Source organism: Pantherophis guttatus, chromosome 5 (assembly GCF_059756535.1).
Source record: "Pantherophis guttatus breed Tessera chromosome 5, ASM5975653v1, whole genome shotgun sequence".
NCBI lineage: Eukaryota > Metazoa > Chordata > Lepidosauria > Squamata > Colubridae > Pantherophis > Pantherophis guttatus.
This window is the reverse complement of record NC_142067.1, coordinates 63,505,776-63,532,072: the sequence shown is the minus strand read 5'-3', so window position 1 is coordinate 63,532,072 and position 26,297 is coordinate 63,505,776. Positions and strand designations below refer to the sequence as shown.

General features: G+C 43.3%; 1 protein-coding gene across 1 annotated transcript in view; it reads left to right on the top strand.

Annotated features, from left to right (window-relative positions):
- Positions 1-26,297, top strand: part of TSPAN7 (tetraspanin 7) — a 300,581-nt gene that overhangs the window by 217,476 nt on the left and 56,808 nt on the right. Inside the window, exon 2 of the mRNA XM_034423813.3 lies at positions 24,911-25,099. Coding sequence (XP_034279704.1) covers positions 24,911-25,099 — 189 coding nt within the window. The remainder of the gene's footprint in view (positions 1-24,910; positions 25,100-26,297) is intronic.

Genomic DNA, 26,297 nt, shown 5'->3' with positions numbered 1-26,297 from the left:
ATATCCCCAGAGTATAGACCACTCCCAGGACAGTTTGTCCTTTCGAGATAGAGCCAGACAGTCGCAGGCCAGATGACCCTTTTGAGGAGCCAGCAACCGACCCTACCACCGGACAAAGTGACTGTCTATCCAGATCCCCATTGGCGCTGTCTAGGGAAGTTTGCCAGCTGATGGCAGGAAATGAGGACTGATGCTTGGGCATTACAAACAGTGAGGCTCGGGCTCACTCTAGAGTTCTGCTCCAATCTCCCAAGAAGGTTCATCCGATGCTCAGTGTCCAGGGATGCCACCAAGAGTTCTCTGATGGAGGCCAAGATCCAGCACCTGCTGGCCATACAGGCCATAGAACCAGTGCCAGCAAAGCAGCAGGGTCTCGGCTTCTATTCGATCCTCTTTCTGGTCCAAAAGAAATTGGGGGGAAGCAGAGCCATCTTAGATCTAAAGAAGTTAAATGTACACATAAAGTACAAACACTTCAAAATCCGGCCCCTGCATTCCATCCTGGGTTGCATCAGACAGGGAGATCTCTTAACATCAATAGATCTCAAGGAGGCTTACCTCCATGTCACCATCAGACCATCCCACAGAAGGTTTCTGAGGTTCTGCTACACAGAGTTTCACTTCCAATACAGGACCCTTCCCTTTGGACTTTCTTCAGCCTCCAGGACCTTCACTAAACTATTGGATGTGGTGGCGGCTCACCTTCGGGTGAGACCCATCAGAATACAATGTTATCTGGATGATATATTGATTCATTCGTCGTCCCCGCTGCAGGTGAGACAGGACCTTCAGTTCATGGTCCAAACCCTCCAGGAGCATGGTTTTTCCGTGAATCTGGAGAAGAGCCAAATGACACCCTCTACCAATCTGATACATTTGGGAGCAAGGAACAATACTGAGAGCTGTCAGGTCTTCCTCTCCCAAGGACGTCGATCCAGCATAAGAGCCATAGTGGAACAGGTCAAATCCCTATGATTAGGAAAAATGATCTCCTGTCTGGTGATAATCCCTTGCCCAGGCCCTGCAATGGCTACTGTTACCAAGTCAAAGATCTGGGCTCAGCAATTCCAACACACGGATCAGGGTTCCCCGGAAGGTGCTCAGATCCTTAGAATGGTGGATGTTGGCAGCCATGGAGAAGGGCTGTCTATTCAAGGAGCCCACCCATCTAGTTCTGACCTCGGACACCAGCCTGTTCGGCTGGAGTGCTCACCTGCAATCCCGAGTGACCTGAGGTCGGTGGTCTCCGGAGGAGCTCCTAAATGACATCAATTGGCTGGAACTAAGAGCGGCACACATGGCACTCCGCCATTTCCAAAAGTCACCATCAGGTCACCACGTATTACTATTGATGGACAATGTAACAGCCAAAGCGCATGTGAACCGACAGGGTGGCACACGCTCCAGGATCCTGATGCATGAAGCAGAGGATTTAGGCCTGTGGGCGGAGACACACCTACTTTCCCTGCAAGCAGAACACATCTCCGGGGTATCCAACACACAAGCGGACTGATTGAGCAGGAGAACCATCTATCAGTCCAAATGGTGCCTGCACCCTGACCTGTTTAACCAACTGTCAGCCAAATTCAGCCACCCATGTGTAGACCTATTTGCCAGCCTAACGAGCTTGCAACTACCAAGGTTCTTTTACAGGTTCCAGACACAGGAGGATGAGGGGAACAACGCTCTCCGCTGCCTGTGGCCCCAGGCCTGTTATATGCCTTTCCTCCGACCCTTCTCATATCAAAGGTCATCAGAAAGATCTTGGAGGAAGGAGCGGAGGTCCTCCTCTTGGCACCACACTGGTCCAGGCGAGTGTGGTTTGCGGACCTGGTGAACCTATCCATCTCTCGTCCCTGGAGGATACCCCCGGACAGGATTTCCCTCAGCTAGGGGGCTGTTCTACACCTGGAGTCTCAGTGGCTCCAGTTGGCTGTTTGGCACTTGAAAGGGAGATCCTAAAGAAGGACCATTTCTCAGGAAAATCATCTCTACTATTCAGGCTTCTTGACGTCTGTCAACTAACAGGATATACGAAGCCACATGGACATCCTTTTGTCAGTGGTGCACCAAAGCGAAGTTAATCCCACATTAGCATCTGTTCCAAAGGTTTTGGACTTTCTTCAGGAGGGACTTGATAAAGGACTGTCCACTAACACCCTCCACAGCAGGTAGCTGCCTTGGCAACTATCCTGAACTGCGATGGAGCGACAACCTTCTCACAACATCCGAGGGTATGTAGCTGTTCTGTCCCCGTCCCACACACGCACACAGACAGACAGCCGGGGGTTAAATAAACTGGCAGACAACCAATTCTTCCGATAAGACGCTTGGCAGCAACCCAGTAGCTACTTGCCAAGAACTTTAACTCAATAAACAAAATACCCACAGTCAAGAATTGTCCAGTTCGTAAAATAAATCCAAGGCCGATAATGTTGTTTTCAAAGATGCAATGTGACTCGATAGTAGTTAGTTTTGTCCGTCACAGAGTCTGAATGGCCACCTCACCCCCTTTTATATCCTGTGGGGTGTGGTCCAGTGACTCAGCCTAATCTCTGGCACGCCTTTTCTTCTGTTGCGCGCGCTTATCTCTGCGATGCTGGCGTGGATCCACCCAAGACTCATTACCCTCATCACTGTCCACCTGTGGCTACGTGGACGTGCTTGGCCCCGGCCCTATCTCTTGCCCTTCGGCGGACACCGAAGGCATTGCCAGAGAGGAGGGTCCTGGAGAGGGAGGCCTTGTCAACTCCTCTCCTTCACTCTCGGAGTCCTCTCCTGCCGATGACACAGGCTCAGGTAACGGAGCCAGAACAGTAGCTTACTGAAAGCGATGTCGAATCTACAACCCCCACCTGTCCACAGATATCCCACTTGGAATCTGTCACTAGTTTTGCAAGCACTCACATCTCTGTTCGAGCCACTAGGATCCGCCAGTCTCAAACTACTGACCTTTAAGGTTATCTTTCTTATAGAAATCACATCTGCTAGGCAAATTTCTGAGCTGGCGGCCCTTTCTGTATGAAAGAACTTGTGTATTTTTCATCCAGAGATGAAAAATCTCTGAAAGACAGAGTCATTCTCAGATTGGATCCAACATTCGTTCCCTATCAATACCTGGTTTCATAGGGCCCAGGAGGTCATTTTACTAGATTTTTGTTCTAATCCCAGGCATCCTAGGGAATGATGATGGCATTCCTTAGATATATGCAGGGCCCTTCGCAAGTACATTAGCAGAATGACATTGTTCAGGAGGACTAAATCATTATTCATTTCATTTAACCCAGGTCCATGGATAAGAAGGTAACTCCATCCACCATCGGGCTATGGCTAAAGGCGTGCATCGCGTTGGCCTATGAGCATCAGGCCAGACCTGTGCCAGGCCGCATCATGGCACACTCAACCAGGAGCACAGCCACCACGGCCGCTTGGGCTATGCAAGCTTCTATCCAGGAGATTTGCAGGGTGGCTACTTGGGCCTCTTCTTCACCATTTATTAGGAATTACAAATTGGACAAGTTTGCCTTGGCTGAGGTGGCATTTGGGAGAAGAGTTCTACAGCAGGTTCTTCCAGTCGAGGGCACCCTGGACTGCTCTGTTTCCCACCCTAGGGATAATTAGCTTGGGTATATCCCATTGCTTGGACTCTCCAAGCAGCACACAGGAGAAGGAACGTTGTAATTACCTGAACGTTTGTTCTATGTGCGCTGCAGGAGAGTCCAATCCCGTCTTGGTTCCATATGGATCCAGTGTCCAGGGGTGGATGAATTCATCATACTGGCTACGTCTTCTCCAGATCCAAGTCTTCGTCGAAAAACTGGAGCTCAGCCGGGAGGAAGTGGCGTGGCTAAACAAATTCCAACTCAGTCTCTGGCCAATCAGATGATGATAACCCATTGCTTGGACTCTCTGCAGCACACATAGAACAAACGTTCAGGTAAGTCCAACATTCCTTCCATCATTGATATTCATTCATTTAACAGCTTTTCACTGTTTCAGGTACTTTAGATAGTTCAGCTTTTTCCAAATATTGTTTTATTCTCTATTCTAAAAATTTTTCCTGGTCATACAATTTTTCTTGAATAATTACTTTTTCGTCCTCGTTTTGATACTAGAGAGTTCCTTTCTCATCTACCAATTGATGTATCAATTTCTTCTCTGTCTCTGTCTCTGTCTCTGTCTCAGAGACAGAGAAGAATGCCAACCGGCTGTCTGGTTTATTTGCATTTTCAAAGAAGTTCTGTTTAGCTCTTTTAATTTTTTGTGCCAATTCTTCTTTGTCAAGTAGATTCAGTTTATGTTTTATTAAGTCTATTTGATTTTTTAGATTCTTTTTTTTTTGTCGGTCTTTTTGTAGTTCTAATTCCAGTTTTTTGTGTTCTTCTAGCATCTTTTGGTTTTGTTTCTTTTTCTTACTTTTCTTTCCCATATAAGTTATAGCTAATCCCCAAATATACACTTTAGCAGTGTCCCATATATTTTGCAGTGAAGTTTTTTCTTTCCTAGTCTCTTTAAAGAAAAAGTCCAATTTGTTTTCCATAGTTTGTATAAATTCCTTATCTTTCAGTATTGATTGATTCAGCGTCCATCTCCATTTTCTCTTTTGTCCTTTCCACTTAACTTTCACTGGGTTGTAATCTGCCCAAACACTTGTTTCTATTTCTATTTCTTGCACGTTTGACTTTAACTCCAGTGACATCCATATCATATCTATTCTTGACCAAGACATATGTCTATTTGAATAAAATGAATATTGGTTTTTCTTAGAGTATATCTCTCTCCATATATCCTGAATACCTACTTCTTCTGCCATTTTAAAGAAGGTCTTTGGAAGTGTTTTTCTAGCTTTTTTGCCTACTTTACTACTTTTATCATCAAGTTCTGCATCTACAATTGCATTGAAGTCTCTACCACACAAATGTTTTTTGTGTGGATCATAAGCTTCCTAACAAACAGGAAGCAGCAGGTGAAGCTAAGCAGAATCGCATCAGATACCTGTACAATTAGCACAGGGGCCCCACAAGGCTGTGTGCTCTCTCCACTTCTCTTCTCTCTATATACCAATGATTGCATCTTTAACAATCCATCTGTTAAACTACTGAAGGTCACAGATGGCACAACAGCGGTCAGTCTCATTCGAGACAATGATGAATCCACATACAGATGGGAGGTTGAACAACTAGCCTCGTGGTGCAACCGGAACAATCTGGAACTGAACACACTCAAAACCGTAGAAATGGTGGTAGACATTAGGAGAAACCCTTCCATACTTCCACCTCTTACAATACTAGATAACACAGTATCAACAGTAGAGACCTTCAAATTTCTAGGTTCTACCATATCACAAGATCTAAAATGGGCAGCTAACATCAAAAACGTCATCAAAAAAGCACAACAAAGAATGTTCTTTCTGCGCCAACTCAGAAAACTCAAACTGCCCAAGGAGCTGCTGATCCAGTTCTACAGAGGAATTATTGAGTCTGTCATCTGCACCTCTATAACTGTCTGGTTTGGTTCTGCAACCCAACAAAACAGACACCAACTTCAGAGGATAATTAGAACTGCAGTAAAAACAATTGCTACCAACCTGCCTTCCATTGAGGACCTGTATACTGCACGAGTCAAAAAGAGGGCTGTGAAAATATTTACAGAACTCTCACATCCTGGACATAAACTGTTTCAACTCCTACCCTCAAAATGATGCTATAGAGCAGTGCACACCAGAACAACTAGACACAAGAACAATTTTTTCCCGAATGCTATCACTTTGCTAAACAAATAATTCCTTCAACACTGTCAAACTATTTACTAAATCTGCACTACTATTAATCTTCTCATCATTCCCACCACCCATCTCCTTCCACTTATGACTGTATGACTAATTTTGTTGCTTGTATCCTTACAATTTATATTGATATTGTTTCCTGATTGCTTATTTGTACCCTATGACTATCATTAAGTGTTGTACCTTATGATGTTTGGTGAACGTATTTGGAAGACAATTTTCTTTTTGCTTCTAAACTGCCACATATTTTAGCTGGGGAAGTTGGGAGGGGGTTGTTGTTGGAGCGGTAGAAAGTTAGTCATAACAACATTCCGTACTCAAGGACTTTTGCCTGTGTCTGATGCAGACTGCATGAAGATTGTATCTGGTGGAGTGTGAAGAGTTGATTGGACAATGTGATGAACTTGTGGGTGTGGGGCAGGACTGTGAACTCTTAGCTGGTTGGGGGAAAGCTGGAAGCTTTCAGATTCAGGTTAATGTCAGGGTTCCAAGGAACACCCCCACCAAAATAACGCTCTGAGGCCTGAGGTTCCTCAAAGTTCCAATTTATTAGAGATGTCATGTTGGCACATCTGGGAAAACCTGAATCGGAAAGCTTCCACATTTCCCCCACCCAGCTAAGAGTTCACAGCCCTGCCTCACACCCACACGTATCTTTTCTTTTATGTACACTGAGAGCATATGTACCAAGACAAATTCCTTGTGTGTCCAATCACACTTGGTCAATAAAAATTCTATTCTATTCTATTCTATTCTATTCTATTCTATTCTATTCTATTCTATTCTATTCTATTCTAATGTTTTCATACTCCAATTCTATAATTTTCTTGTGTAGTTTTTCCTAGAAGTCTTCTTGCTTATTATTTGGTACATATATTGCTACCAAAAGTATCTGCTTATAATTCATTGTTACCTCCAGCATCAAAATTCTCCCCTCTTCATCTGCAAACATTTCTGTAGCATTTATTGTTTCTTTGATATATAAGGCCACATCTCTTTTCTTTTGCTGTGCTAATGAAGAGTATAATTTCCCAATTTTAGAATATTCCAATAATTTATTATGTTGTTTTTGATGTGGCCCTCTTGAAGATAAATTAAATCTAACTTTAGTTTTCCTAATTTGTTAAAAGTCCTTTTCCTTTTCAAATGAGAATTCAATCCATTTATGTTAATTGACAGCAGTTTTATTTCTTCTTCCATAGTTTTACTTGTAGATAGGTCTTGTTGTTCTAGTCACTCTGATTTTTTCTGTTCTTTTATCCTTGTGCCTTCTCATCCTGCTGTTTCCTCTAGTTCTATTTCATCTTCTTTTTGTTGTGTGTTTCCCCCTTCTGATGCTTCCTCTTGTCATCTATTTCCTCTCTTTTTCTTTTTTCCTCATGTGACCCAAACTGCTGGTCATAAAATTGCTCTGCTTTTTCTATATAATCCAGTCTATATCTTTGTCCCATCCAGGTCACCAATATTCCCTCAGGTATCAGCCATCTGAAATTTACTTCATGTTTAATTAGTTGTCTTGTCAAAAATTGGTATTGTTTTCTTGTATCTCTTACTCTTCTAGGGATCTGTTTCAGGACTACCCTGTTTTTCCCAAAATAAGACATCCCCTGATAATAAGACCAATCAGGCTTTTGAGCGCATGGCAATAAGGCCAAGCGCTTATATCAGGGTTTAAAAAATATATAAGACGGGGTCCTATTTTCGGGGAAACATGGTACTATTTCTCTCCCTTTTTATTTCAGTTGGTCATCTTGCTCTTTGAAGTATCTCTGCTCTTATAGCCTTCTTAGTAAATCTTACATGTACCTCTCTGGGAAGTTTGTTCCTTGGCGCATATCTTGCATATTCTCTGAAAATTTCATCTATCCCAGCAAGCATCTCCTGTTTATTCACCTCCAAGGCATCCACCAACAGTTCTGCCCTTATCTCTGCAAGATTTTCCCCTTTTTCTTCCTCGATGCTCTGGAACCTCAAGAAATATTCAGCTTTATCCATCTCCAAATTAATTACTGTTCTCTCAAGATTCTTATCTGCCTGTGTAAATTTATTGTCCATCTCTTCCTCTTTTTTCTCTGTTTGTTCTGATTTCTCTTCTATTTTCTGGATTCGTTGTTCATTTTTAGTTATTATTTGTTGAATATTCTCCATTTTATCATCATCCATTTTTTTCCATTCTTTCCTTCATGTGTTCACATTTTTTTGTTGTGGCTTCTTGAAGTAGTTGGAGCATTGATTTCATTTCTGCTTCCATCGTGTTCGTTTTTTCCTGTTGCAATATGCTATCCAATGATCTGTGACTTGCTGGACTAGATGCTGATGCTGATTGCGCAGATGCATTCCCCCCCCCCCCCAATTTACTTATGTTTGAGGTACTTTTCATTTTGGATTGTCTTAGAGAATTTAAGGGATTTAAAAGAGATAATCAATAATAACTCAAACATTAGACCAACATTTCCACAGTCCCCAACCAACTTCCCACTTTTAAGAAGTATTTTCAAAAGTCAAACCACTACAAGATCCCTTTTTCTTTTTCCCTCTTCTTAGTCCCAGTCTCCAAGTAATTTCACACTTTCTATTGTTGTGGTCCAAAAAAGATTGATTGTTAGTTCCCAAGTTATTCAAAAACTGTTATCTTCTTCTCTTGATAAATTTGTAATCCACATGGGCCCACCAAGCCCCAGAGTTCAACCACAAAGGTTCATACATCACCAAAAGGAGAATTTTTTAAAAAAGTTATTCCCTGCTATTTCCCAGCTTCTATTTACTTTGTCTGTTTAGCTTCCATATAGGTTCAAAGAGCTACACTGTATAAAAAGTTACAATGTTTCATTCTCTGTCTCTGCTATCCCATATAAACAATTTGCTGGTGCAGGTGTTATTTGTAGCAAACAAGCTAATCTTCAGCAAACATTCAAGCCCATCCTTTCACCCACTTTCACGTCTCAGTTTTTTCTCCACCTTTAGATGTCGCTGTTGCTCTATTTCTCTCCTTTTCCTCTTTCATTAACTTGTATTGTATTATCCAATCCAAAACTTTTTAAAAGTTCCAGAGATCAGAATTTCATATTCCAAAAAATTTTCAACTTAGTCAATATTGTAGTTAAAATCCCCACTCTGACTTTCCTGGCTTTAAACTTTTTTCTTTTTTCTGAAAAGTTCTCTTTTCCCTCTTTCCAGTTCTATAGATACTGTAGCTCTCAGGCTTGCTTGCCACTATTCTTGGGGGATGGAAAACAAACAATTCCACCTCCTCCTCTTTGAGTCCCACTTTCTAGCTTTAAGGGGTCATGTTCCTCAACATAAATTGGAAAAATCTCACCCAGATCGACCACACTGTTCCTCAGTCTTTTATGATTGCTTCATCGGTCGGCTGTCACAGCTTCAGTCAGGCACGCAATGGCTGTCTTTTTCTTCCCACCAGATTGAGAGCTTCCTCTGGATCAAACAAGAAGATTGTGGTCTTCTTGTGATCGACAGAGTGTCCTCTCTGTCTTCATCACCCCTCCAGGGTGACTTGGGTCCCTTGGAACCTCTTGGCAGGTCGAATTCAGTGCAATTCCACAGAGCCCCATGAAGATGTGGTGTATCACCATGACGTCAGCCCCGCCTCCCTCTTGTCGAGGCCCTGTTTGAAGTAGTAGATGAGCATCCATTCTGGCTGTAACTATCCCATGACCCTCCAGAATTCTCAAATGTATTGGTTCACTGGCCGTCCCCTTTGCTTTAACTCCCATATCTCCCCCTCCACCTGTTGGGTTTTGGCTTCATCTTCAAATCTTGCCTGCAGCTCCCCCAGGAACCTTCCAGCATCCCTCAGCTCAGGGGTGTCTTCATTGTGAAGGGTAATCATCCGTTTGGCTGCTTCCTCCTTGAGTTTGGCAGTTACTACACTCACCATCGCTCTGGGTCGGGTAGGCCAAACCATAACAATCTAGATGAGTCAGGACATTGTCATGTCGAATGTGATACCCAGGGGAGAGAGATTCCATGTAGTAGGGTGGTGGTGGCCAGTATCCTGGATGCCACCCAGGCCTGGGGGAGGAGGGGAAGGGAGTCTGATGCCACCCGGGGCTGCAGGGAAGCCTGGCTGGGCTGGTCATTCCTAATAGCCGCTGGGGCTCCTGACCGGGACCGGGACTCACCCTCATTGCTGCCACTGGTGAATATCAGGATTCATGACACCAGTACTACATTGTCTCATTTGACCGATAGTATCATAATGTCCTTGAAGAGTATTAGAAAGCTACAACTGGTGAAAAATGTGGTGGTATGGGCAGTTCTTGGGGACACCAAACTGGCCCATGTTGCACTATTGCTCCGCAAGCTACATTGGCTACTGATTTGCTATCTGAGGAACTTTCTCACCCTAGTGTAATTGGCCTACCCCATCCATGCTGGCAGAGAGGGAATGCTATAGGCCTTGCTAGAGAAGAAATTCTGGCAGGAAGGGTCCAGGAGAAGATCCTTCTTTGATGGGATTCATGCCTATTGGAACATCATACCTCCCAAGATGAGATCCCAACTAACCCACCTGACTTTTTCTGCTAGCTGGCCTGGAGCTCCACTCTGATGGTGGTTAGTAGATTGAGAAAAGACCATAGCTTCCTCTGTGGTCTTTGTGCTCCTTTCTCCCCCCTACCATATTTTAATCTTTTAATGATAAATTTTTAATATAAGTATAATTATCATTATTGTTTTATCTTTCAATGTTTCTAATTTTAATGTGTAACCCACCCAGAGCCTCCTCCAGACGAGATGGGTGGCACATAAATCCAATAATGAATTAATAATACAGTGCCAACAATTTACAGGTACCACTGCTCATCCCTACAATATATGAGTGAAATGGCATATCCTTGTAATAATATCAGTGATCTTTTAATGTAATTGCACAAATTAATTTGGGGGAAAATAAAATAGAATGTTAAGATTCAGATTAGATGTAGGCCTGGACTGACTTATCAGGGCACCATGACCAGCTTCTGTTTTTTGCTTCTCATAATGGTGGAATAGAGCTAATTGCTGATCTTTCCAGATTCGGTGTCTCCTGATAAAGAAGTCTCTATTTGAAGGATGGGAATTAAAAGTATTCTGTTCCCTGAGTGTTTCATCACTAGTTTTTTTTTTCTCTCTTGGAAACTAAATTTGGCAGGTCTGTTAACAAAAAATAATTCTCAATACTGTTGTCATAGAATAATTGTTCAAAAAGTTTAGGAAAAGGTTGTTATATTCAACTGAATTTATTAATATTGTCAGAGAAACCTATATATTTTTGTTGTTTGAATTTGCATCCTGTCATTTAATAGCTGTTTTTTTCCCCTTTTGTTTCTTCACAATTCAGAAATTATTTCCTCATGGTATGTGTAATTGCTTTTTAAGTACTGGCAAACAAGTCAGTTAGAAGAAGTATCTGGCTGATCATGCCTGCCAGTTTTACCTTGTGTGATGTATTTCCATTTAATACTCTGTGCTTTTTTTCTCCAAAGCAACAGTCACTCTCTCCGTACTGAAATGTATAATAGTAAGTCGTCAGGGGAAGCACATTTTCAAGAGGAACATGAAAATCTATAGCCTGGGTAATGTTTGGATGTATTCAATGATTGCAAAGTTTGTGTATTATAATTTTATTTCTTTATTCTGAAATTTATAGTTACAGGATAACTAATAATAGATTTTATTTTTCAGTATATGACTGTGAGGGAAAGTATATGTAAATCACACAAACATTCATTTTGCAAATCTAATTTATATTCAAAATTAATTCATGCAGCTAAAGCAGAGATTTGCACAGTTTTTAGATATGAAATTTGTATAAGTAAAATCACCATTATCATCATTTCAGAACAAGAATATAGCTTTGTAGATTCTGAGACATGACAGAATCTATCCCATTACTCTGTAATTCAAAGGTCATAGCCAATGATTGACTAAGATAGTGATGGTCACCATAGAAACTTTTTCATTTGCAGTTTTGAAAAAAATGAATTACATCAGTCAGATAATGTCAGGCTAATATATTTAATGCTGGTCTTGCTGAAGGGCGGGGTGATTAAAATACTGTTAAGAATCTGTCAGATCCCTAAAAGTGATACTTCCATTCAATTGGGAGAAGAGGGGGCTTGGATTTGATTTATTAGCAACAGATATTTTACAACCTATATCCTGGCGCTGAAGCACCCTGAGAACTCCTTACCTTTGGGGAATGTTTATGACGGCCATGAGAGCTGTTTCACTTTAAAGAATAATGGAGGATAGCAATGGGAATGCATGCTTATTCGATTCTCAGGGCAGCTGGTAAAGAAAACATCTTCATACTTGTGTATTGGCTAAAATCTGCATTCTGGCTAAAGGGAGGGGTCTCTACTGCTTTAATCCTAGTTGTCTTGCCTAAGGGTATTCAGACGTTGCTTTGAAGAGTTTCAAGAGTTTTCACTTTCTTACGTTAGAGGGAGAGACAATCCTTACAGAAAGCAGCGTCTGCAAAACAGTCAACCCAGAGAAGCAATCTTCGCTCTACTGAGGGGACCTTACAAACCATGTCCAAATGAAGTAGGGAACAGGGAGAAGCCAAAAGCTGCAGGGACACATTAACCATCACCCAGCCAGATGCCTGTTTCATACACCCCATCAGAGAGGATGAGGCAACCCTGGAGAATCTCAAAAAAACCCACTGGTCAATTGGCATTGGGAAGAAAGATAGCTGGGATAAGAGAACCAGAGGAGTCGTCCTCAGCTGTGGTAACTGAAAACCGGGGTGGAAACTGGAGGTTGAAGCCCTCGCTGACCAGGGGGAACTAATCAAAGTGCTGCTGAGGGAGGATCATCTGAAGAGGCATATAACCAATTGGTGATGAAAACTTTGGAAAATCTCAACATCCGAGAGGAACCAGAATGACAGCCAAGGAGCACTGAAAAGGCAGCAGCCGCAGATGATGCCAGGGGGGGTAGAGACCCCCTCTGGAGCCCACCAATCGAGCAGATGGCACACCGGATATATTGTTCCACCATCACATTTACTCATTCGATGGCTCCATTGGTAGCCATATGATATGCTGAACTGAGTCCTTGGGTTGACCCAATTGTGGCCAGAAATCCACACCAAAACCTGGCGGTGAACTGAACCCCCCTATCAGACACAATTCTTTTTGGAACATCGTATAACCGGTATATATGTGTAATGAATAACTGAGTCAATTTTCTAGCTGATTTTTATAGGTGATGGAATATGCCTGCTTTGAAAACAAGTCAATAACCATCCAAATCACTAACTTTCCCCTGCCAGTTGGTAGACCCACAATTAAATCCATGACTATCTTCTCCCATGGTTTGAGTGGAGATGCCACAGATTGAAGGAGACCAGGTGGTTTACCCGGTTGTTTTTTCATTGTGGCAGAAGTCACACAACTACATATATATTGTTCAACGTCTTTCTTTATACATGGCCGTCAGATTTGGCGATTTATTAAATGTAATGTCTTGAGAAATCCGAAATGACCGGCCAGCCGGACATCATGACATTGTCGTAACACTTCCATTCGGAGAACCCTTGGCACATATATTTTGGAACCTTTCCATGCTAACCCATCCCTTCAACTAAGGATGGTTTGATTTGCTTGGAACCATTCATCTGTTAGAAGGGATGTCTTGATATCATGGACTATCTTTGTTATTGAATTTTCTACTTGTACGGTCCCTACCTGTTGCTGTGCTGTACTCTCTGTTTGCAGTGATGCCAGAATTATGGTATGTATAATATCCTCTCTGTTACTGGTGTACTGTGGCATGCGGGACAAAGCATCAGCCAGAAAATTCTCTCCCCCCCCCCCGGGGATATATTTCAAGCGAAAATTAAAAAGTCTGAAATATAACACCCACCTAACCTGCTTGGGCGAGAGCTTTCATGGGGTCTGGAAGGCTTCCAGATTCTTATGATCCATCCAGACCTCGAATCGTAAACCACTCCATTCCAACAAATGTCTCCACGCTAGTAGTGCCCACCTCACTGCAAAAGCCTCTTTCTCCCATATGGCTCATTTTCGTTCAGTCTAGTTTAGTTTGTGGGAGGTATATGCACATGGGTGCAAAAGCCCTTCCTCGTTTGTTTGCAAAAGGACCGCTGCCACTGCCATGTCACTGGCATCTGCCTGCATCACGAACAGTTTTTTTGGGATCCGGATGTTGTAGTATTGGCTCTCTTGCAAACAAAGTCTTTAGGTGCTCGAATGCGTGTTTGCAAGTCACTGTCCACTGTACTGGGTTGCCTGGCTGTGGTTTCTGGACGAAATGTTTCATTCGGAGAAGGTCATTTAAGGGGAGAACTATGCGAGCAAAGGATGGGATGAACTGGCAATAGAAATTCGCAAACCCCAAGAAACTCTGTAGTTGTTTTTGAGTCCTTGGGGCTTGCCAGTCCAGAACAGCCTGTACCTTTGCAGGGTCCATCTCCACACCCTGTGATGAAATGCAAAATCCCAGATAGTCCAACTGACACTTATGAAATTTGCATTTCGATAATTTAATGTATAGTTTTGCATCTAAGTTTACTAAGGACCTGGCGGACTAGTGTGATGTGTTCTTCCAGTGTTTTTGTATAAATAAGTATGTCGTCCAGGTACATGAGCACCCCATTGTATAGATGTTCATGCAGAACTTCATTAATAAGCTGCATAAATACAGCGGGTGCTCCATGTAGGCCGAACGGTCATAATCTTGAACTGGTAACTATCCAGGCAGTTGAACGGGCAGTTGAACGCTGTCTTCCATTCATCACTGGGCTTAATGCAAACCCAATAATATACCTCCCGGAGGTCTAACTTTGTAAACATCCTGTCCTCGCCAAGACGGGCTAGCATATCTTTCATTAATGTTAGGGGATACATATGCTCTATGCATATTGCGTTGATTTCCCTGAAATCAACTCACAGGAGTAGCCCTCCATCCTTCTTTTCCCGGAACAGAAGTGGGGCGGCCATCCTTGATCTCGCTGTCTGTATGAAGCCGTGCTTTAGGTTCTTTTCTATATAATCCCTTATTTCCTTCAGTTCCTGGGGGGTCATTGAGTACATCTTGGGCTTTGGTAGCAGAGCCCTTGATATGATTTTGATAGCACAATCAGTATCACGGTGAGGTGGTAAGCTATCACACTCCTGCTCACTACAGACCTGTTTTAGGTCACTATAGACGGTAGGAAGACCGACTGGTATTTGGTCCTGCCAGGGAGCAACTCGTGTAGTGCTTAATCCCTCAAGATGTTGTTCATGTGGGACTTCCTGTGGCTCCGCATTCCCCGAATGGACGCTCCTTCAGGAGCTCCAGTCCCGTGATTCCGTTTGCCGCTAGAACAGCGAAAATCAGTTGTTCTAGCGGCTCAAAACTCTCCCCCAGGGAAAAAGGGGGAGAGAAGAGCAGAAGGGTCTGGGTAGAGCTCCCCTAGACCCCCAGGCTTTTTTTTTAAGCCTGGGGTTTGCAGGGTGAGAGCTCCCTGAAAGCCCTTCAGTGCTCCAGATCCGGGACGATTCTGCTTTAAGCAGAACAAGGGGTCACGACCACACCAGCAGCGCAATTTTAAGGATTATGAGAAAATTCGAATTTGGCAGAGCAAATCAGGAGAACAAAAAATGCAAGTATTATACTTTAACTCCGTTTAAAAGAAAAAGGAAAAAAGATGGCGCTTAAGGGCGTTTAAAACGAAAGTTACAAGTGAAAGTGATCGTTAAAGATGCAACATTGTAAACGTGGCAAGAAAAAGATTTAAAGTGCTAGTGAAATGAAAAAGACTATGGTATTGATGTTAACTATTCTATACTTCTAAATTGTGTGGAAATTTATTGGATTTATTGACCTGATAGCTGAACAAATTTAAAAATAATTGGACTTTGAAAAAAAAAGAAAATGGCTGGCACTTTTGAAAGTGCTGAAGGACTATTATTACACACATCAGCAAATACACAAATAAGAGTTATAATACATGAAATTTTTGAGTCACAAACCATTGTTTTACTGGAAAGTCTTAAAGGTTTTTTTGATGAAAGGTCTCAGGAAGAGGAACTGTTTTGACTCAAAACATGGAGACAAAGGAGAATATAGTATCATTTCAAGGCTTGTTAGACAGTAGTGAGCTGTTGGAACAAGATGGGGCAGAAATTCAGTTTAATGTGACTTTGGACAAAAAGGATGCTTTCCAGACCAAGAGGGGAAAACAAAGGAATCTGGAAGAGTTTAATCAGGAGGACTTGAGAGAGATTTATGGGGGTTTCAAATTAAATGAAAAAACTTTAAGAAGACAAAAACTTTCAAACAGACATCAACCTCTAATCCAAATTTTAAAATTCTCAAAAATAAAAGCAGGAGGAGGAGCAATGCTGAAGAAGAAAGAATTATCGAAGAAAAAGGACTGGAAAAAATACAGAAAGAAGGGAAGAACTGAAGATTAATCTTTTTTGGGGAGGATTTTGGCAATAGGTTGAGAAGCTTAATTAAATTTGTATTTTTAAAGTTTATTCTAAGATAATAATATAAGGGAAATGTGTTATTACAATTGGTTCTGGATATAAAAATGATAGTTTAACATAAGATTATAGTATTATAAGAAGGTATATGAGATAAAATGTTTAAAGTTTTAAAATGTTTAATTTTATGAAGGATTAAAGAGGATAAATGTCTAATTTGGAACTTTATTAGGGAGCAATGTTGATTGAGGAAGAAGGACTGGAAAAATATAGAAATGGTTAATTAAAAATTTAAGGGATAGTTTCCTGAAGGTTTTGAAATTTATATTTTGAGGAATGAACTAAGAAGGTCTTATTGATGTATTAAGAGGTTTTTTAAAATGTTTAATATAAGATTATATTATTTTAAAAGATATAGATGATAAAATGTTTAAAGTTATGAAGGAATAAAGAAGATAAATGTTTAATTTAGAATCTTATTAGGGAGCAATGTTGAAAAAGAAAGGTGTTTGAGGGATGAAAATGAAATTTATCAATGTTTGTTAATACTTGTAATATTGTTAAAGTTATTGGATTACATACCAAGAAAAAGGCTTTTATATTCAGGAAGAAAGAATTTAATCTAACTGATTTTGAGAATTTACAAAAGGAAGGTTGATGAATTTGCAAAAGAGGAGTTAAAGAATGTGAGGGAGTTTTAAACTTTGTAGTAGGTTAGTATATTTTAGCTTTTGCTTGTTAAAAGTTATACCCTGTTTTCGCTCTGGGAAGTCGGGGTGGGTGGGTGGGGAGGGGGGGAGGGTTGGGTTGGGATAAAATAGTTGATAAATGTGAGGAAAATGTTACAACAAATGAAATGATAATATCAGGAAAAAAGATGTATTTAGATGATACACTGATTGATTGATTGATTATATATTGTATGTATGCGTGTTTATAAAATAAAAACTTTTTAATATAATTTTTTTTAAAAAAAGATGTTCATGTGGGGGCAGGTTAGGCCCCACTGCTATCCTCAGATGCCGCCAGCCTCCCCAATAGATTGTTGGGCCCCACTTATCTAACCAAGCCAACCCTAGTACTATCTCCTCTGTTATTTTAGAGACTACTACAAAACAGAGACGTTTCTGGTGAGCCCCTATCTTTAAAGTAAGTGGATCTGTGACCTACATCGCTGGCTGCCCTCCTAGCAGAGATCCATCCATCTGCTCAAAGTGTATGGGATGTGCCAACTTCTGTAACCCACCCCTATATTTTCTGCCATTGCTACACTCTAAAGACACCTCGTGCAGCCGGAATCTACGAGTGGTTTGCACTTTTACGGACACCTCGCTTCTTCCACCACTGAGATGACGAAAGGTTTAATGGGCTGGTTTACCATGGGATCTGCTTCCACATCATCATCAGTTCCACTGGCCGTCGCTTCCCTGTCATCAGGAATGATGCTTTCATTAGAGGGTGACTTGCTTGCTTGCTGCCCCGCCCTAATGGGAGTTTTCCATGTACTCTTTCTGGCAGTACTCTGAGTTTTGGTGTCCCAGGTGATCGGGTTGGACCCGTCTCTGTGCATTCTAACGCATGATGCCCTGGTTTCCCACATTGAAAACAAATCGTCAGGGCTTGGATGAGACCAGGCTTTCCCAACGAATCCGTTGGGAGTATGGCGGGAGTTGGGTCTGGTGGTCTTGTTGGTTGGATGGTTCAAACAGGTCTGTTCGGTGATCTCCTACCCCTTGCAGTCCAATCAGGTCTAGACCGGTCGTCTCTTCGGAATTCCGTATTGATCTCGGTGGCAGCCTGGACCCATGCCAAGTGGGGAGGCAGACCATGTGTCACATATGCTTGTCTTAATGCCCGGTCGAGGCCCACTTCAAATTGATGTACCATTAGTCTGGCCAACCCCGCACCTTCCCTGCTAAATTCCAGAACTCCTTTATGTAAGCTCCCACTGGTCTGTCTCTTTGCCTTACTGCCAACAAATCACCTTCCACTTGCTGCAGCCTTGTGTTATCTTCGAATCGTTCTTGCATAGCTGAGAGGAACAAGCCAATGTCTCCTAATTCCCCGGCATGTTCGCTATACAAGTCAACCACCCAAGTGGCTGCTTCACCCTCCATAACGGCAGAGACCGCCATTACCATAGCCTATTGTGAAGTATAGAGATGGGCGTACTTGTCGAGATGGTCACTTACCTGTCCCAGAAAGAGGGCTATTCTGTCTGGACTAACATCAAATGAAGCTCTCATAGCTGGTGGTTCCCAGTGGCCTATGGGGCCCTGACCTGCCCCTGGCCATGAGTGAAGTGGGGTCCTAGTATCCTGTCCCACCATCCTGTCTTGAGACCCCTACTGGTCAAAATATGCTCTTAGGGGTGGATCAGTGGTCTTGGGCAGAATGTGCTCACCTGGCCTGTTAGCCCCTCCACTATCATAATGTGGACCCAAATCCACCTCCGGAAACCTAGACAAGCCCTCAACTGGTAAGTGGGGTTCACGTGTCTGACGAGAGTCCAAACCTCTCCTCCAAACCCCACCTGTACTTGGGGCTTTGAACCCAGCTGGACCAAACATCTCCCTAAATATGTCAAGGATCTGGCTCCCCAGTGTGGTAGAGTAATTCCACTCATCCTCAGAGATATGTCTCTCCTGCCACTGAATGAAATGTCCCCTAGTAGGAGTGAGTGGCGGGGGGGGAGGGATGGCTCATAAGTCCTTTTTGCCACTGGATCCAACCACCATTTCCCCACAGGTTCAGCCCTTTGCAGCTTGAGCTGGTTGACATTCCCAACCTCTTGGTCCAAACGTGGAGGAACCAATCCTGGGCGTTCTTTGTCTGGCTCCATATGCTGCACTGTTTGGTCTTCTGGGGTGGACAACCCAGCCGGCTCTGTTGACTCCACTAAGTCTGCTGTTTCTAGCTCCTGCTCCTAGCTCCTCCTCTACCATGCTTACTTGTATATCTGTAGCAGAGGTGGGTTGCTCCCGGTTCACACCGGTTCACAAGAACCAGTAGTAAAAAATTTTAGTAGTTCGGAGAACCGGTAATAAGATTGGCTGGCCACGCCCCCGAACTGGTTCCCGGCCCGGTCGCCGCTTGCTTACCCCGCCCACCGTCATTGCGTGCATGCAGCCCTGGGACTCCGCCCTTTGCCAGCCAGGAGCGCTGCCGTCAGTCGCTCCCATGCACCCTTCTGCCTGCCTGCCTGCCTGCCTCATCACTGCCACCATGAGGAAAGGCCCCAAAGTTGCGCTGCCTGGGATCCACGCCGCAGGGAGAAGCCAGGTATGGCTGGGGGGACGCTGCCCGGAGCTCAGCTCAAGGCTGGCAGGAGGAGGAATGTTGCCTCTTAGCCGGCTCAAACTGTCTGCTGCCAAAGCCTGCCACCATCCCCTCTCCCCTGCCAGCTGCTCCTGTGAAAGAACCGCTGCCACCAAGGGCAAGGGGGCGGTGGTGGCAAGGATGGGCCGCCGGGGCTTTCTTGTCTCCCTGCCCGAGCAGACTTCTGGCATAGCCCCATGCCTCTGGAGGGAGGGAGGGAGGGGGGAGGGAAGCCCTGGCCTCCTGCTCCTGCCGCCGCCACCCCCTTGCCCCCAGCAAGAGCAGTTCTCATGCTGCCACTTCTCCGGCAGCACCAGGAGCAACTGCCGGGGCAGAGAGGGTGGGGCAGGCCGTGGTGGCAGGCCATTCTTGCTGGGTAACAGGCAGGCTGCTCCTGGAGCAGCCAGGAGAAGGAGAAGCTGCCAGCGGAGAGGCGAGCTGCCCCAGGAGGACCGGAGGAGAGTGCAGCTTCTCACTCATGGAGATCTTTCGGTGGGGAAGTAGGCGTGGTAAGAAATGTGTGAGCCAGGAAGCAGTTATGCTTCCCTTTCCCCCTCCCTCCCTCCCTCCAGAGGCCTGGGGCTATCTTTAGCTTCGCTCAGCCGGCGTGGGAGGCATGGGGCCTGGCAGATCCCCGGGTGAGGGATGGAAGGAAGGAGGCCTGATTGGCTGACAAAAGTATCCACGGAGGAGCGGAGGATGCACCTATCCCTGACCCTGCTTAGCGCCTTTCTTCTTCCTAAAACCAGGGACCACTCCGCTCTCACAAGGCACAGGGACTTCCCATCCCGCTCCCTCTGTCGGGACTGAGGAAGACGCACCGACACGCCTCAACACCCCTCGGCTTCAGTGGGCGCCGCTGGCGGCCCCAGACAAGCGCCTCCGTCTTTGCGGCTGCGGAGCTTGGGAGGGGAGGCTGGCTGGGGTTTCCATTCGACGCTCACCAGGGGCTGAGTGAGCCTCCTTTCAGTGCACAAACTTGGGGCACCAGATAAAAGGCGGGCTTGCAGCTCTGGCCCTGCTTTGATGGAGCTGGGTAAACCAAGGGGAGAAAGGAGAAGGAACTGATGGGCAGGCTAGAGTAGCTCGCTTTCCCCTCAGCGGGGCTTCCCTGTCGGAGCAGCAGCAGGAGGAGGAGGAGGAAGTGGCAGGAGAGGCTTTGCTGGCTGCCCGGCTAGGAGTCGGGACCCAGAGGCAGTGGCTGTAATAGGGCGCTGAGTACGCAGAGGGGGGAGAAAGAAGGGCGGGTGATTAAATGTCTTCTGAGTGTATCTATGGATGTTTTTTTGCATTTTTTTCTGCAACCTCTTAAGGTTGTAGAAAAAAATGCTTTTTAAAAGTAAAAAGAAAAACGTTGACCATGCCCACCTAGTCACATTACCCCCACAAGCTACGCCCACAAAATAAGCCACACCCACAGAACCGGTAGTAAAAAAATTTAGAACCCACCCCTGATCTGTAGAGATAAGAGGTGGGTAGCGCTGACTACCTGTCAGGTTCCATAATTCCATGGGAAAATAAGACTCCAAACCAGATGTTTTTGGTGTAATAGAAATCTTTATCTTCGGCTCTGGCATGATCGAACAAACACCTGTGGAGAATGAATTATAGTCAGTGCTACTGTGCAGTGCTTCCCACCACCTTTTAAAGTTACCCACCAATTCCATGACTCCACCCCATAGTCCCACCCCAATGGTGGCCACGTTCTGTCATCATAGGTATGTATTACAAAGCTCCACCCCTAACGCTCATCTAGTCAGCAGGAAAAGTCTTTGAAAATACAAGCCCTGTAGTTAGCCACTTCTGGGTCCACCTATCAGCTGTGCAGTGGTGACGTCTTTGGAGATGCTGTAATGGCAGCTCCCACAGCGGCAGCAATCCAATCCAAGATGTTTACGTTCCGGCGGGAACGGCAGCAGTGGTGAGCAGAGTAGAAACAGCAGTGGCAAGCACCCTAGACATGATGGTATGGCTGGTAAGTGGGGTTCCCCCCACCCACACCTGAATGGCAACCCTGATGCCTGGAGGTTGACACCCTGCAACGACAGTTCAAGGACCCCATTGCAGATCGCAAAGCATGCGACCACATTAAAGTGGTGAAGCAAGGGCAATGGCCTGTAGCAGAGTATACTGAAGAATTCCGGGACCTCGCGTGTCATGTGAAATGGCCAGAGGATATTTTGGTGAGCTGTTTCAAGGATGGGCTTAATGATGATCTATACAATGCCTGCATGGGCCGAGGCCCACCAAATCACCTACGTGAGTGGTACCTCACCGCCAAAGAAGCCGAGATTGATATGGCCGAAACCAGTACCGAGCGGGGTGAGTGTGGAAGAAATCCCCACCCCAATGGAAATAAGAGCCCCTCAAACCACAAACCACATTTTCTCCAAAATCCTCAGCCTGTTTCACGTGTGGAAAAGAGGGGCACCAAACTGCAGAGTGTCATTCGCAAACACCTGCCCGGAAAACAGAACACCCACTAGGAGGGAAACTTGCAAAGCCTGGCCAGCGCGGGAAGGAGACTGCCCCTGAGGAGCAGGGAGATTGCAGAATTTCCATCTGGGTTTGTTCTCACATGTTGTGCCATGCGTTTATGAAGTGGTTGTTTTGTTTCCCCAATGTACAGATCTTCACATGGCTCATGATATTGTACTGCATATACCACGTTGCTCAGTTTGTGTCTGGGTGTTTTATCCTTGGGATGGACAAGCTTCTGCCTTAGTGTATTCTTGGGTTTGAAGTGTGCATATATGTTATGTTGGCTGAAGATCCTCCTGAGCATTTCTGATATTTTTGCAACGTATGGAATGACGACATCGCTTCATTTATTGTTCTCTTCATTTTCTGTTATGGAGGAGTTCCTGTGGTTTCTTTTTTGAGATTTGATGAAGGCCCACTTGGAATAGCCACATGTTCTGAGGGCTTCCTTGATGTGTCTTTGTTCTTTTTCTTCCCCAACTTTGCTGATAGGCCGGCCTTCAGCTCGGTGAAGGTTCTGATGACTCCCATTTTGTGCTCCAGTGGGTGGTGGGAATCAAAATGTAAATATTGATCTGTGTAAGTGGGTTAGGAGAAGAAACCCATTAAGACTAGATTCAGCAGCCCATCGGCATTTAAAATACAGTGCTTCAAAATTTTGAAGACAGCAAAGGCCACATTTTGGACAGAGAGGATCACTGGTTTGAAAGAGAAGTCAAAGAGGCCATATATGTCAAAACTGAACATCCCTCTCTCAACAGAGGGGGAGGGATACAACATCATCTATCTCCAGTCTACAACACAGTCCTTTCAACAGTTCCAAAAAGGCTCCAAAACCATTTGCACTACCCAGATGACCCTGATGATACAGATAAACCTCCAGGTGACCTTAATACTCATTAAAAGAATGCAAATGACAATCTGTCTGCAAGGAGTATAAATCCTTCCATTCCCCACCATCCAGTCAGAGCTGAAGAAGCCTCTTGGATGAGTAGGAAACATCTTCAAAGAAAAACCAGAAAGTCCAGTTGCCTCTTGAAAAAGCACCTTTGGGACCTGACCATGACCTGAATGACTGAGAATCTCTATAGACATTTGCAACTCCTTGCATTTATTATTTTCACAGGCTTGTAAAGCAAAAGAAAACTGAAGTAATACATAAGCATAGCCGCTTTTTCATGCAGTGACCACTTGACAATGACTGAGTTATTGATTCCAACTACAATTGCTAAATGAAGACTACCTGTATTTCAGCTATGATTTTTGGATGCCCATTGTAGCTAGTGAGAAACAACAGAAGACTAGATTTGTGGGGCAACTTTTTCAGAAGTTAGTGTTCTGTCAGTACAACCACCAGAAGTGGTAATTCTGTTCTATTTTTTTATATTTTTATATTTTTCCCCTTAAACTGTCCCACAAACCTGTAGTTTCTAGATACAATCCCATGTGCGAAAGAATATCCACATATGCAAATGATATATTTTACAGTATCCACTCGATGTCAGCAAAGGACATCTTGATTTCATCATACGCTGGATTATTATGAATGGAATGCAGGCTATATTATTTTTTTTAACAATATGTAGCATAAAGACAAATTGAGAACATCACAATTTACACCTTACATTTTTCCTAAGGAAGAGTCAGTGATTGATCTTTTCTTGTGAATAGGGAAATCTGGATTTGTCTTTCCCAAGTCAGTGCTTTACTTTTGGGAACCGGCTGGCTGGGAAATCTGGAAAGGCTGAGGAATGAAGTTGACTAATTGAGAACATTTTCATATTTGAGATTCAAATGAGAACTTAACATGAAGACAAAATAAAACAGATGCATGCAGTTTTTTTAGTAGTTTGACAGAAAAAGCTTGAGGAACACAATTAGTATGCTAATCCCCTAAGTATACTGGATGCTTTTGTCAGTAAAATTATCTGTGTAGGCTGCTGATTTACTGTTCTGGAGCTTTCTGGCATTGTTTCTTTCTAATTAGCCTAATAAATACTTTCGTATTGGACTTCCAGTTGGCGTCACAGCGATCCAGACGGTGGAATAGCGGGGCTCTTAGGAGCCCCGTGAAAACCCCATCTGTTATGCCGCTGCCGGCAGGTCTACGGACCTACCCTGTCCTGAAGGGACAGGGGGAAAGAGAGGGACCCCTTGGTCGGCCGAGAGGAACGGGCAGGTTCCTCGGGGCCGGAGGATTACCCTCTGCGTCGGCGGCAGCTCAGCAGCAGCAATGGCGGCTGCCTTGAGGCTGTAGCAACCGGGAAAAGTGATGTGCAGGAGGAAGAAGCAAAGAAATAGAGCAAACTGTTTGGAAGCCGGGGAGATATCTTTGAAGAATAGTTACTGATTTTGAAATGTTTTTTAAGAGTGGAATAAAATATTATATGTTGATTATTAGATGTGATTTAAAAGAAACTGATTTGATTGGGGTCTTTGAAGTAAGGAGAATATATGAAATACTGATTGTTAAAATGATAAATGAATATTATAAAGAGCTGTTTAGATTTGAAGTTCAAGATTTAGGGTGACTACATAATAGAATGTTAAATGTTAGAATAAGATGTTAGATTGAATGACAAAAATTGGGTTTAGATTTGTTTGTTTGTTTTTTGTTTTTTTTTAAAAAAGATGTTAACTGATGAAATTTGGAATTTATTCTTATTTTACACCGGACCAAACCTTTGCTCTAAAAAGATGTTGTTTTTATGTTTTATGTAAAAACTAAATAAAAAAAAAATTCAAAAAAAAATACTTTTGTATTTTTTTCTGATCAATTATTCTGTACATTTGAAAAAAAATTCTGTTGTCAGTAAGATCACATGTTACCCTTATAAAATCTAACCAAGCCTCTCTTTTCCTGCTTCATATTTTCCAGATAACTGGTGTTATCCTTCTTGCTGTTGGTGTCTGGGGGAAGTTGACTTTAGGCACATATATCTCACTTATTGCTGAAAACTCCACTAATGCTCCATATGTTCTCATCGGGACGGGTACCACAATCATTGTTTTTGGACTGTTTGGCTGCTTTGCAACATGTCGAGGAAGCCCATGGATGCTGAAACTGGTGAGGAGGTTAAATAATGTCATTCTAGAAAGCTGAAGGTTCAGGTACACATGTAGGCATACACTTGTGAAGAACAAGAGACTATAGATCATTTTATTTGTATAATTTTGTCATTTATCATTTTCTGGAATGCCTCAAATACCATGCCAGGTTAGAAATAATAATAATCTTTTTGAAAAACTATACCTACCAGTAAATATGAAATTCACAGTTCAACAGTTCAGCGTCTTTCGATAATGTGCATATTTGTTATTAATATATAATCCAACAAAAGCTTGATTTGAAAAGAAAGATGCTGATCTCTTTAAAATCTGGGAAATAATTCAATTATGCCATTAACTTTTATCTTTTCTGCCATTCACTAATTTCTATTCTCAGGAAGAGATCAGAATCAGAAAAGAGTTGTGTTGGCTTAGGTGTGAGTCCGAATATGTTACTTTTTCAGAGTAGTTTCAAATTTTGCTGAGTTGAAAGAGTTCTATGGAACAACTACAGTATTCCAGAAAACAGAGTAAACAATTCTAAATAATTCTTGGGAATTTGTGTGCAATACAGAAAAAAAAAATCAAATACACATTTTTGCCACTAAGCACAGATAGTCCTCAACTTATGACAATTTGTCATAAATTGTATTTGAAGTTATAACAATGCTAAAACAAAAATGACTTACCATTAATTCTTACATTTATGACCATCACAATGTCCCATGTTCCCATGATGAAAATTCAGGCATTTGGCAACCATCATACATATATAAGGTTTCAGTATCCCACAGTCACATGATTGCTATTTGCCACCTTCCCAGCTGGCTTCCAATAAGGGAAGACAATGGGGGAAGCTGGATTCACTTAATGACCATGGCAAAAATGTCATAAAATTGGTTGTGATTCACTTAATAACTGCATCGCTTAGTGGTGGAAATTCCAAACCCAATTATAGTTGTACTACCGTGTTTCCCCGAAAATAAGACAGGGTCTTATTTTCTTTTGGGCTTCAAAATAAGCACTTGGGCTTATTTTGGGGGAGATCTTACTTTTTTAAAGTGTTACCGCTGGCCCCACTCTCTCCGTCATGCTGTCTGCTCCCCAGAAGCAGCAATGGAAGGGAAAGAGAGGTGGGGTGGGGAGAAGGGAAAGAAGCAATCCCAGAAGGAGCAGTGGAAAGGAAAGAGACCGGGAGGGGGTGGGGAGAAGGAAAA